Source organism: Schistocerca cancellata, chromosome 1, assembly GCF_023864275.1.
Source record: "Schistocerca cancellata isolate TAMUIC-IGC-003103 chromosome 1, iqSchCanc2.1, whole genome shotgun sequence".
In the NCBI taxonomy this organism is placed as follows: domain Eukaryota; kingdom Metazoa; phylum Arthropoda; class Insecta; order Orthoptera; family Acrididae; genus Schistocerca; species Schistocerca cancellata.
The window spans coordinates 803,243,798-803,257,785 of record NC_064626.1 but is presented as its reverse complement, the minus strand read 5'-3'; the positions used below and the strand labels follow the sequence as shown (position 1 = coordinate 803,257,785).

Here is a 13,988-nt window from a genome sequence, read left to right as displayed (position 1 = left end):
AAGCTTGCAAACCATAGAGTAGAGATATCTCTGGAGTGAGCATTCAGAAGCGCAGAATTGATTTTGTGTTGTCAACATAAGTTGCCACAATGGTCACGTGATCTCGGGACGCCGTAGATTTGTCCGACATTTGCCCTATAAATTTTGAATGTTGTCATATCGCTAGTAAAAGATTTCCTTCGTACGTGCTGTGGATTTAGTATAGACGTTTTGCAGGCACCATAGCAGTTTACGTCTGATATTTGAAATAAATTGGGCTCTTTGCTTTGAAGAGCAAAATGAACGAGCATGACGTCACAGAAGCTTCACGCCAGCATGTATTTACGTCTTTCATGTCACATCTCGTCAAGTCGCTTAACACAGTACCGAACGGCGAAATTGGGGTTTTGAGTCACCATCCCAAATATGCATTAAATGTTACAGTATAGTATCAGAACTGAGGAGCTAACAACGACAAAGTTTGTCAACAGCCGAAGCAAACTTTATAACCTATGTTCTTGATCAGTTATGTTTGGTAAATTACTGAGAAGTGAGACAACGTTTCAAAACATCGACAATTATTTGCTAGGGAAAATAAGTACATTCATACACATCAAAGAAAGCTTCAAACGAATTAATGAAGCCTGTTAAACTTATCCATTATGTTTTTTCTTACGTAATTAATAACGTCATAGACAACTGTATTTTACTCCTTCATTAAAGCTGACTTTTTTGCTTAAAATGTCAGATGGTGGAATTTGCTTCGTCTACTTATGTTCTTATACATATACATTGTGGACGTCAGCGCTGTTGTGTTATCGTAAATCCGAAATAACTTTTCGCTTTCAGATATACGTCCTCGGTTGTGTAATAAAGTGGAAAAAATATCCCAGTCGTCATGGAACATCTCCAATTTGTCACTAAAACAAAGCGCTATTATAAAAGAAAGATTATGAAGATACAACAGTACAAAATTCACTATTATAAGGAGAATGAGCGCGGCGAAAACAGGTTAACTTAAGATGTTAACAGACTGGTACCGTCAAAATTTTCTTCCCGAGAAATCTTGACGTACCGTGAAATGACGTGACGTTCCGTTGACGACCTGTGCGAATGCCTCCATTCGAAAGGTATTGTAGAATGTTTCAATGTTATGTGACGAGACGTGACGTCACCTGATGGCGGACGCGAATTGGCGTTAAACAATCGACGTCGTCCCTAGATCACGTGACAATTCCAATTTAATGTTGACAACATGCGCAGGACGCAATGCTCACTCCAGAGATATTTCTACTCTATGTTGCAAACCCAAGAAAATAAACTGATCAAGGAAGAACTCTCGCGGCACTGTATTCGGAAGAAGTGCTGACACTATCTTCCTTTGACTATGCCCAATAAGGGTTATATCGATTTCCCAGAGCTGTACGAAGGACTGGATTATTATTTCAAAAGACTGCGCAGCTACATTGCTGCACTGCTGTAGTGTTCCTTCACTAGTATCCTGCATCACAACGGGACATGATATGTAGACAATCAGTGGCGCTTGGATAACGTCTCTGGTATCCGTCTCACGGCACGTGTTATATAGCCTTCGAAAGCGTACTTATATAACATCTGTTCTGTGTAGTAGGCTGGCCACGCGAAGTTCTTGATGTCAGGCTTAACTGAAGATATTGTCCACACTTCTTGAACTCCAATAGCCGCACTTATTTCGCATTATGAATCGTCTTGTTAAGCTTTATTTCATAAGGTCTTCTCTTTGCAACGAGTGCTGGTCTGAATATAGAACAAGTGCTACACAAAACGATCTTGTACTTCACCTACAAATGTACGTTCACATTCTTAATTTTTTTAGAGCCTATTTTTTCTAATAAGTGACTGAAGACTCAAATGTACCTACATTCTGTTTTGCAATTATCTCTGTACGCAGGCTCTGTTTTCATCAGCAGATTTGCAGAATTGACGGCATGTGCGTCAGAAATGAAAGAGAATTTGTTGTCGCTTTCCACTTACGCATCTATCTACACTGCGTAATTTTTTTACAACGGAACACTGTAACTGAGAGTACACTGAATTCTTCCTATTTAACCTCTGCCACGCAGCATGCAAGGCCGGCCGCGGTGGTCGAGCGCTTCTAGGAGCTTTAGTCCGGAACCTCGCGACTGCTACGGTCGCAGGTTCGAATCCTGCCTCGGAGATGGATGCGTGTGATGTCCTTAGGTTAGTTAGTTTAAGTAGTTCTAAGTTCTAGGGGACTGATGACCTCAGATGTTAAGTCCCTTAGTGCTCAGAGCCATTTGAACCATCTGAGCAGCATCAAAACTGAATTACGGAACGAGCACTAGACCGCTTATTAACTGCAGCAAACTACCGAATTTGACGGTTATGTACTACATTAACTACTAAGTGGAAATAAATGAAAGTGCGGGAGCGTGTTGCCAGATGTTTCCCAGTCGTGCAGAGAAAGTTGGAGATAACGTGGCGTGAGGTCAGTGTGGCTATAGCGCGTTGGCGCCGCAAAGCGAGACAGTTGTAGGAGAGGGAAAGGTGTGTGTGTGTGTGTGTGTGTGTGTGTCAAGCAGCGAGCAGTTACGGTGCTCTGTGGTGGGGTTCTTCGTTACGACGTGACCCGGAGACAGTATATGAATGATTTCACAAAAGGAAGAATTATCAGGAAACTGGACGAAGGACGAAATGTGACGAGTGTAGCACAGAAGAGAAGATCCAACGGAGAGCAGCGCGCTTCGTTAGATGATCATTTAGTAATCGCGAAAGCGTTACGGAGATGATAGATAAACTCCAGTGGAAGACTCTGCAGGAGAGACGCTCAGTAGCTCGGTACGGGCTTTTGTTAAAGTTTCGAGAACATACCTTCACCGAGGAGTCAAGCTACGTATATCTCTCGAAGCGACCATGAGGATAAAATCAGAGAGATTAGAGCCCATACAGAGGCGTACCGACAATCCTTCTTTCCACGAACAATACGAGACTGGAATAGAAGGGAGAACCGATAGAGGTACTCAAGGTACCCTCCGCCACACACCGTCAAGTGGCTTGCGGAGCATGGATGTAGATGTAGATGTAGAAGTTTCATATTGGTCACAACGTTGTTTCACAGGCATGGGGAACGTTCGGAACCACAAGTACTGCTGCCGAACGAGGGTCGACCACGTTCGACCACGTTCAACCACAGCATCAGATGACCGCTACGTTGTGCATCTGGCATGAAGGGATCCACGGCAAACAGCTAATGTAATTGCAACCACATTTAACAGAACTCCAATGCACGCAGTCTCACGCTGCACAGTGGACTGCATGGGGGTGGTGTCCTTGTCCGACGTCCAATACGGTGTGTTCCGCTGACGCACGCAGTTCTGAGCACCATCTGCAATGGCGTCGAGAGCGTAGGAATTGGACCAAGGAGGAATGTGGTCGCGTGGTCTTCTCGGATGAGAGCAGTTTCAGTCTGAGTAATGTTTCTGAAGGTACCCTAGTATGGCGAGGTGGTAACCCGTAAAACACCCAGGGACATTGTCGAACATGATGGTTTTGGCGGTCCAGGTGATGTGGTGTTGGGAGACATACTGACCTCAGAATCTTTGAACACGGAACACTCGCCGGTCAACGTTTTTCTGATAGTGTACTCCTTCCACATGTGCGTCTTTTCACGAGTGCATTCGGCCCTGATTTCATTTTTATGCATGACAACGCGTTACCGCATCGAACTGCGAGCGTGGAGGAGCTCTTGGAGGAGGAGGAGAAGGGGGAGGAGGAGGGGGAGGAGGAGGAGCAGGAGGAGATTAGTGTTTAACGTCCCGTCGATAATGGAACCGTTAGAGACAGAGCATAAGCTCGGATTAGAGAAGGACGGGCAAGGAAATCGGGCGTGTCCTTACAATGGCACCATCCGGAAATTTGCTTGCAGCGATTTAGGAAAAACACATTAAACAAAAATCAGATTGGCTGGACGCGGGATTGAACCGTCGTCCTCCCGAATGCGAGTCCAGTGTGCTAACCACTGCACCGCCTAGCTCGGTAGGAGCTCTTGAAATCAGAGTCCCAATGGACTGGCTTGTTTGTTCCTCCGACTTAAATCCCATCGAATATGTGTGTGAAATGCGTAGGGGAAGCGAAGCGTGTCCACATGCACCAACGACCATCCAGCTGCACTGTTGGAGGACTGAAACGCTCTACGGACAGAACTCTTCTCCGACCTTGTCGCCAGCATGGGAACACGTCGCAGAGCAGGAATCGCCGCCCACGGTGATCAAACACCATATTAAGAACCATGTTCCGCCCTTTATAATGTCCAGGGAACCATTATGAACCACGGTGACTCCAGTGTAATTGTTGTCTTTGAATAAAAGTGTCATTTCTATTCGTGTCATTGATATTTCTTTCAGTTACCTCCTGTACCACACTGTAGTAGTTCTTCCAACATACAGTCTGGCAGTGGCACATTAGGTGATAGTCACTTTCATCCTTATTTTTTGGCCTCAGTGTGTGCATAATGCAAATAAACTGCCACGAATCAGACGAAAATGTTGAACTACCGAAATTTCGGAAGACGTTTCCGCTAAACAGGAAATCTGTCATTAGCAAAAGACGTCAGGAATGGGAGGTATTCAGACACTTACTGACAGCTTAAAACTGTCTGCCGGACCCCGACTAGAATCCTGATACCTGGTTTTCTCGTTCATCTTCTTATCTACTGGGTTAACCGAGCACGTCTCACGGCCGAGCGCCAAGCATGAGTAAGGCACAATCTCTGTTTTTCTGAAATGAAAGATAGCTTGTCGCTAGGATTTCATTCTTATTAGATACTATCGTTTATTTGAGGAGTTTTCATATTTGAGAGGGTGGCACAGGTTCCTTGTTTGGCCATTTTCATTTTTATCCTTGGCTCTTTCCGTCATCTATTGTTGCAAAATTTTTTTTGGGTCTTTGTTAGTTCGCAATGGCAAAACTTCGCTAATTCCTACAATAAACAAACGTCCTGATGTGAAACTGATGTGTTTTGTAGTCTGCACACCAAAAAATCTTTCGGTGGTGAAAATTAACGACTTAAGCAGAGGTGAACTGAGTGCGGCCTGACATTTGTTCCAGGGGCACCTGCCAGTTGCACTTCGGGCGCAGTCCGCTCAAGGTGGTCCGCTCCAGTGGGCCCTACCTGTACGACGATGACGGCTTCCGCTACATCGACTGTTCCTCCAGAGTCAACAACGGTGAGTGTTCCGCAGCCCTGCTGCTGTTGGCTGCATAAGAGCCAAGGCCGACGATACCGCCAGTGCCGTTTCTGCTCCCAAAGTGAGTGTACGGCTATAGTGCACACTGCTCCATTATATTCACTATCTTCTCAAAGGTATCTGCCCACCCCCATGTAATGCAGCACTGACCACTAGATATCGCAAGAGGCACACCCGCCAATGTAAAAGGAGGCGGGGAATATTGTGTTCTCAGCAGCGCTGCAGTCACAGCAGAAAGAGTCGACCAGGAGGGCTCAGTGACTTCGAACGTGGACTACACATTGGATACAGAACGAGACTTTCACTCTGCAGCGGAGTGTGCGTTGATATGAAACTTCCTGGCAAATTAAAACTGTGTGCCGGACAGAGACTCGAACTCGGGACCTCTGCCTTTTGCGGACAAATGCTCTACCATCTTATTTTTTCCCTATAACTTAGAACTACTTAAACCTAACTAACATAAGGACGTGGCACACATCCAGGCCCGAGGCAGGATTCGAACCTGCGACCGTAGCAGTCGCGCGGTTCCGGACTGAAGCGCCTAGAACCGCTCGGTCACCATTGCCGGTAACCATCTGAGCTACCCAAGCACGACTCACGACCCGTCCTCACAACTTCAATTCTGCCAGTACCTAATCTCCTACCTTCCAAACTTCACAGAAGCTCTCCTGCATACCTTGCAGAACTAGCACTCCTGGAAGACATTGCATGTCAGCTGAATAACAAATCCCTCAGCGACATTTCGACCTTTCTAAAGATGCCCAAGTAGACTGCTGGTGATGTAACTGTGAAGTGGAAACGCGAAGGAACAACCACAGCTGAACCTAGACCGGGCAGACGTCATGCAATGTCGGACACTGACCGACGAGCATTGTGGAGGGTGGCTTTTTACAAAATCGCATAAAATCAGCTGAAGGAAGTACTCGTGAGTTCCATGTTGCTACCAGTAGTCTAGCTAGTACAATGACTATGCTGCCCTATGAATATACAAATGTGCTGCATTTTCCCATTCTGTAAAGCCATATGATAGGTGGGGACAGAACAGGATATAGTACAGTATTAATATCGTGACTGTGTTTACTTTCCTTGATATCTTACTTATTACAAATACGCTAGTGCTTACTTTTGAGCATATTTTGCTCGTGTAGTCCCCTCTTGGAATGTAAATGCCGTCTGGCTAGGGCCTCCCGTCGGGTAGAACGTTCGCCTGGTGCAAGTCTTTCGAGTTGACGCCACTTCGGCGACTTGCGTGTCGTTGGGGATGAAATGATGATGATAAGGACAACACAACACCCAGTCCCTGAGCGAATAAACTCTCCGACCCAGCCGGGAATCGAACCCAGGCCGTTAGGTATGACATTCCATCGTGCTGACCACTCAGCTACCACGGGCGGACAGTCCCACCATGTCAAGTGTTGATTGACAATGACACCAAAGAATATGTGATGCCTTACTTCTTTGTGAAATGAATCACCTAGTTCAAGGGCGACACTATTGATCCTTCCAACTAATATATTACAAACATAATTTGCATGCTAAGAGAAATGGAAATCCGTTGGACAAAAATATGGTAACACCGAAAACACAACACATTACCATGCCTAATACTGTTACGAGAACTGTTAGCAATCGGAACAGCTTCCAGTCGTCGCGGAATGGATAAACACAGTTCCTCTATGATTTTCGAGCGAATATTACACCATTCTTCCTACAAAATAGACCACGAAGGCTCAATAACATTGAGATCTGGTGACTCTAGTGGCCAGTGAAGATGCGGCAGTTATCCTCGTGCTCTCAGAACCTGTCCGGGACGTTGCGAGCTGTGTGAACAGAGGTCCTTACGTCTAAGAACACAACAGCACCGTTGAGGAACGAACAATGTACCATGGGATGAACCAGATCAGCCAAAATGGTTGCATAATACTTGGCAGTAATGTGACCTTGCAGAGTATCCATGGGGCCGATGGAATGCCACGATATGGCTGCCCAAACCGTCACCGAACCCTTGCCAAGATTCACTCTTGGGACGTAAACTCGGCCAAAAGCTGGAAATAGTGCGAGACAAGACTCATCCGGCCAAATGAGTTTCTGATATTACCCCATAGTCTAGGTTTTATGGCTTCGGCATCAAGTTTTCTTGTTACTGGTTTTGCATCAATGATACAGTTCCCCACAGTCGTGTAATGAACAAAGTAAGAACATATGGACTATCAGACCAATTGTGTGATTGGATTGAAGAGTTCCTAGACAACAGAATTCAGCATGTCATTCTCAATGGAGAGATGTCTTTCGAAGTAAGAGTGATTTCAGGTGTGCCGCAGGGGAATGTCGTAGGACAGTTGCTATTCACAATATGTATAAATGACCTTGTGGCTAACATCAGAAGTTCAATGAGGCTTTTTGCGGGCTGTAGTATATTCAGAGGTTGTAACAATGGAAAATTGTACTGAAATGCAGGAGGATCTGCAACGAATTGACGCATGGTGCAGGGAATGGCAGTTGAATCTCAATGTAGACAAGTGTAATGTACTGCGAATACGTAGAAAGAAAGATCATTTATCATTTAGCTACAATATAGCAGGTCAGCAACTGGAAGCAGTTAATTCCATAAATTATCTGGGAGCATTATCTGATTTAAAATGGAATGATCATATAAAGTTGATCGTCGGTAAAGCAGATGCCAGACTGAGATTCATTAGAAGAATCGTAAGGAAATGCAATCCAAAAACAAAGGAAGTAGGTTACAGTACACTTGTTCGCCCACTGCTTGAATATTGCTCACCGCTGTGGGATCCGTGCCAGATAGGGTTGATAGAAGAGATAGAGAAGATCCAACGGAGAGCAGCGCGCTTCGTTAGATGATCATTTAGTAATCGCGAAAGCGTTACGGAGATGATAGATAAACTCCAGTGGAAGACTTTGCAGGAGAGACGCTCAGTAGCTCGGTACGGGCTTTTGTTGAAGTTTCGAGAACATACCTCCACCGAGGAGTCAAGCAGTATATTGCTCCCTTCTACGTATATCTCGCGAAGAGACCATGAGGATAAAATCAGAGAGATTAGAGCCCACACAGAGGCATACCGACAATCTTTCTTTCCACGAACAATACCCTCTGCCACACACCGTCAGGTGGCTTGCGGAGTATGGATGTAGATTAGTGGTTTTAGAATTCCAGTTCGCCCCACAATTCCATGCTTCCGGAGCTTCCTTCGTTTTATTTTGGCGCTGACAGGGTTTACGAGTGCGACATTCATTTTTGAAGTGCCTTCTGCAATTGTCGTCGTCTTATTTTTCGTCGTAGTCCTCTTCAATGACTGTTGTCACTATCACTCAACACATACTATTTTTTCCCTTTCCCTGTATCCGATATAAATCTTTGTTACGGTATCTCTTGAAACGCCAAGCACTTTGGCTCTCTCGGTTACGGATGCACCCACTGCGAGAGCACCAGCAATTTGGCCACCTTCGAATTCACTTAGCTCTTGTGTAACACACAACTGCACAGAACACTGTTCTGACCATGACTGACAGTCGCAACATACTGAGGACATTGTGCTAAGGGCGCCCACACCCGCGGGCAAGAGGACCGCTTCCCCCCCCCCCTCCCCCCCCCCCCACATCGTAGCTCCATAGCTCTCGGAGAAAAGAAAATCTAGCATTGTCAGGTGTTTTTCTTTCAAGAAAAGGATTTAAAAGTCCGTAATAAGTGGCTATTTAACAGGGTCGGAATTGGAACTTTTTTATGGCTACTTAAAATTCCCAATAGTCTTCCGAAATATTAAATATACTCCATACCCCCAGGTATACCTCCCTCCCCCTCCCTCATCAAACAACTAGCGTATGGGTGCCCTTGCGTTGCGCAGATCATGTTCATAGACAGATACAACAGCGCAACATGCAGTTTTGCTTAGCATCTGTATATTTCATGTTCAAGCACGCATTCATTGCGGTGCATCCAAAATTTAGCCAACCCCTGTATATGACAGTATGTGCCCCAAGCGAACTGAACTAAAACAGTCACAAAAACTAGTTGTAGGGGAGGCAGATACCGTACTGATATTTGCTTTAATTAACTACAAAGGAGATACCGGCAGCTTATATAACCTTGTTCGCTCGATTGTTGAGCGTTGCTAGTCAGTGTAGTGCGCTTGTCAGAAAGGATAAATAGAAGAAATAAAGTAGATCCAAAGACAAGCAATACGTTTCATGATTGTTCCATTTAGTAAATGCATGAGCGTCAGTAACAGCAGAGATTTCAAGAAAAGCGCTTGTAACTTATCATTTCGTCATCCAGGGGCCTGTGCGGGTTGCTATTGTGAATGGCAAGGCCAGTTCCATTCCTACATCTACATCTACGTACCTATTCCGCAAGTCATCGTACGGTGCATGGCGGAGGGTGCCACGTACCACTGCTAGTCATTTCCTTCCCTGCTTCACTTGCAAATAGAGCGAGGAAAAAATGAATGTCTAAAAGTTTCTTTGCGAGCCCCAATTTCACACATCTAATCTTCACGGTCTTTACGCGAAATATACTTTGGCGGCCGTACAATCGTTCTGCAGTAGGCCCCAAATGTCTCTAAATTTTGGCAATAGTGTCTTGCAAAAAGAGCGTTGTGCTTCCACCCGAGATTACCATTTTAATTCACAAACCACCTCCGTAATACTTGCGTGCTGAGCGAACCTACTGGACCGAGCGAGGTGGCGCAGTGGTTAGACACTGGACTCGCATTCGGGAGGACGACGGTTCAATCTCGCGCCCGGCCATCCTGATTTAGGTTTTCCGTGATTTCCCTAAATCGCTCTAGTCACATGCCGGGATGGTTCCTTTGAAAGGGCACGGCCGACTTCCTTCCCTAATCCGATGAGACCCATGACCTCGCTGTCTGGTGTCCTTCCCCAAAACAACCCAACACGAACCTACTGGTAACAAATCTAGAAGCACGCCTCTGAATTGCTTCGATTTCTTCCTTTAATCCGACCTCTTGAGGATCTCAAATACTCGGACAGTACTCCAGAATGGATCACACTAGCATTCTATATGCCGTCTTCTTTAAGGATGAGCTACAATTTACGAAAATTCTCCCACTAAAACGAAGTCTAGCATTCCCCTTCCCTAGTACCATCCTGACGTGCTCATTCCATTTCATGTCGCTTTGCAACGATACGTCGCGATCTTTAATCGATCAATCGATGTGACTGCGTCAAGAAGCACCCTACTGGTACTGTATTCGAATGTTACAGGATTGTTTTTTCCACTCATCCGCATTAACTTACATTTTTCTACAATTAGAGCAAATTCGCATTCATCACACCAACTAGAAATTGTATCTAACAAGGGAACATTCCCAAGTATCAATAAACAATCTTGACGAAACTCCCCGCGTGTGTTGAGGGGGCAAAATAGTGCATACGTATTTTTTTCCCCAGTTTCACTTTTGAGGGATAAAACACATCCCGAGAGGTAATTTGGCATTTTAGATTTAGTGGAAATATCCTCGAAACGATTATATATAAAACATGTTTATCGTATAATAATAATAACATGTAATTAACGTTCTTGAAAACTGTGTAATAAACTTTCGTTATAATTTGAAATTTTGCAAATAGCCCACCAACATTAATTAATTTTGACAGTGAAAAATTTTGTTACATCACACATTAAAGAAGCTCTCAAGCAGTATACGTCCCTGTGTAATAAAACTTCTTCCTCTTCTTCTTCAGTTCAAGTATTAGGCAAGTTGCCTCCAACGGTGCCGATCTCTTGCATGGTCTTCCTACTTTTTTTCCATCTACACGTTCCTTCCATTTTCTCCTATTTTTCTTTACTTTCTCATTTAACTTATCTATTCCTCAATCTTTCCTCATATCTTTATGTCTTTTTCGATTTTCCCTTGCGCATCCTTCCACTGTTTTTAGAAATCTCATTTTCGAGCCTTTATTCTAATTTCTTGGTGTGTTGTTGTTGTCGTCTATGCTTCACTTCCATAAGTAAGGGTTGCTACTGCTATTGTTTTAGGATTTCTTTCCTGGCTTTATTTTGCAAACTTTATACAATGGTTCCATGTATGAAAGCAAATATATTTAAATTTTAGTCCAAGTCATATTCGTAATTGATGTCGCGTCCTAGATATTTAAAATGTTTTACTTGCTCTAAGATTTTATTATTCTTAGTGGTTGTCTGCCCTGAAATGACATCACTTACGTTTTGTTTACAAAGTTAGGTTGTAATCTGAGACTATCTGCTTCAAGTTATAGAGTCCATCTTCATTCTCCGTAATCAGAGTTGGGTCATCTGCATATAAAATTACATATAGTCTAGTGTCACGATCTGAAAGAACTCCATGTATGTTCAACCTCTTCCATTTGCTGATAACTTTTTCGCCGTCTATGTATAGACTCTTTTATTTATTTATTTTTTTTATTTGTGAGGGGAGATGGATAACCTCGTTGAGCCATGATATTCCATAGTATTACTCTATTCACATTATCGAAAGCTTTCTCAAAATCCACAAAAGCGAGATGGACTTCCCTATTGAACTCTCGTCTCTTTTCTATAACTTGTTGCAAAACCATTGACAATAGTTGATCAGCCATTTCTATAAACTGACTGTTCTTCAAATATTAACTGTCCCGTGATATTTTTAAGTCCTGCATTCAGCATTTTGGCATACAATTCATAGGCTGAATCCACGAGGCTTATACCTCGATAGTTATTATGTTTATTTTTATCGCCTTTTTAAAGATGGATAGTACTTTCTGCCTTCTTATTTATCCAGCATTGATTAAATATATGGAGAAGTCTGAAGCTGCAGGAATAACCCTACATATCTCCACAGTTCCATATTAATACCGTCTAAACCAATGGTTTTTTCTATTTTTTAAAAAACTTTTAGAGCTTCCGTCAATTCTTTCTTTTCAATACCGTCCAGGCCTTTGTGTCATTTAGCTCAGGTAATGTCTGAGTTAAAGTATCATAATACCACAATTTTTATAATGAGCGATCCATTTATTGTCTCATGCATTATTGAACACGTATACGATCATTTTCTTGTCTGTTGAGTGTGTTTATCACTTTATAAGCGATAGTTCGTCTGTCATGTAAATCATGCTCTACATTGCTAATAAAACGTTCCCATGATTCTGCGTGCTCTTTCCAGGTTACGTATTTCGCGTTATTTCTCTTCTCTTTATATTCCTTATCCTTTACATTAGCGAGATTATTTATGTAGGCCTTGAAAGCTTCTTATTTTTCTTTAACTGCTTTTTCCATCTCTGACGTCAAAGTCCTTACTCCTCTAAGTTCCCTGTATTTCCTTTTCTTCTCCAGAACCTCATTATTTATGTTCGGTATGGCTGTTTCTTACTTTTTCTATTCTTCTTCGAAGTCTTCTACTGTTTCTAAATTTGCTAATGTTTTTGTCATCCGCTTTTGATAGAGATCTCCCATGGTGCAATCTTCTAAGAAGTGAACTTTAAGAATTTGATCTTCCTTTTGATCCTGAACCGTTTTCTTCGGTTTTCTCCGTTTTGCTTGGATATGTCTTATTAATGCCAATATCCACTCCTCGATAAACTCTGGTATCTCTAACCTGTCCAGGAAATCCCTCATTTATTATTACATAATCTATAATAGGTCTATATCGTCTTGCTGTCGAGGTAAATTTGTGTGTGTCTTTCTTGCTAAAGAAGCTGTTGGTAATTTTTAAATTATTAAATGTAGCAAAATCTCTGAGTATTTTTCCGTTTCCATTACATACGTTTTCTCCAAATGTGCCTACTATTTTTGCAATTGGTATATTTCCAGTTCTAGCATTAAAATCTTCCATAAGTAAAATCCGTTTTTTTTTTTTTTTTTTTTTTTTTTTTTTAACTAGACATAATCAATTCTCTTCGTCAGAGCTTACTAACGTACTGAAATGTGCCTCATACAAATCAGCATTTAGAGCGATCCATTTATTCTCTCGTGCATTATTAAACACGTATACGATCATTTTCTTGTCTGTTGAGTGTTTTCATCACTTTATAAGCGATAGTTTGTCTGTCATTCAAATCATTCTCTACATTGCTAATAAAACGTTCCAGGACGCGTCAGTTTTTCCTTTTTCTGGAGCATAAGTCGCTATTACTCTTAGGATTCCTCTTCGGCCATTAATTCCTACTGGAACAACGCGTTCATTTACATATTGATACTCCAATATTTTATCTTCCCATTTTCTACTCTTTGTTCCTGCTTTAGTCCGCTGTACATCATAATATAGTCGTCTACATATTTAGTTGCAGATCTTTTCTTCTTTCTTTCTCTAATTGTTGCCAAATCTATTGTCTTTTCTTTCAAATGTTTAGCTAATTCGTCTTCCTTAAGACCAATTCGCCTAACATTCCACTTTCCAAGCTCCATTAAACCATTTCCTCTTGTTCCTATTTCTTGTCCGTGTCGTATCCAGTAATCCGTCCTATTTCCGAGGGTAGACTGAGTACTGCAAATACATGTATTGGGTCCCTGAATGGGGTACTGACCCACTGCAGGTAAGACTGATGATGGAACTGTCATCTCTGAGTTTTACCAGTCGCAGCTGGTAACTAATAAAAGTGAGTACCGCACAGAATTTCCTCTGTACTCGACGTTATGGTTATACCGCCCATACTCGGTCGCCAGAGCTTGGCAGGGCACACCACAGGCCGGTGAGGTTGACAGCTGGATGAGAGAGGCTGTATATTCGCATCATCATCCCATCAGTACTCCTATAATAAAGTTGATTTCTG

The 13,988-nt window shown here is 42.9% G+C and overlaps 1 protein-coding gene across 2 annotated transcripts in view; it reads left to right on the top strand.

Annotated features, from left to right (window-relative positions):
• The window catches only part of LOC126187960 (5-phosphohydroxy-L-lysine phospho-lyase-like), a 320,690-nt gene that overhangs the window by 180,560 nt on the left and 126,142 nt on the right, over positions 1-13,988 (top strand). For both annotated transcript variants that reach the window (XM_049929343.1, XM_049929351.1), the window contains exon 2: positions 5,086-5,204. In XM_049929343.1, coding sequence (XP_049785300.1) covers positions 5,086-5,204 — 119 coding nt within the window. The remainder of the gene's footprint in view (positions 1-5,085; positions 5,205-13,988) is intronic.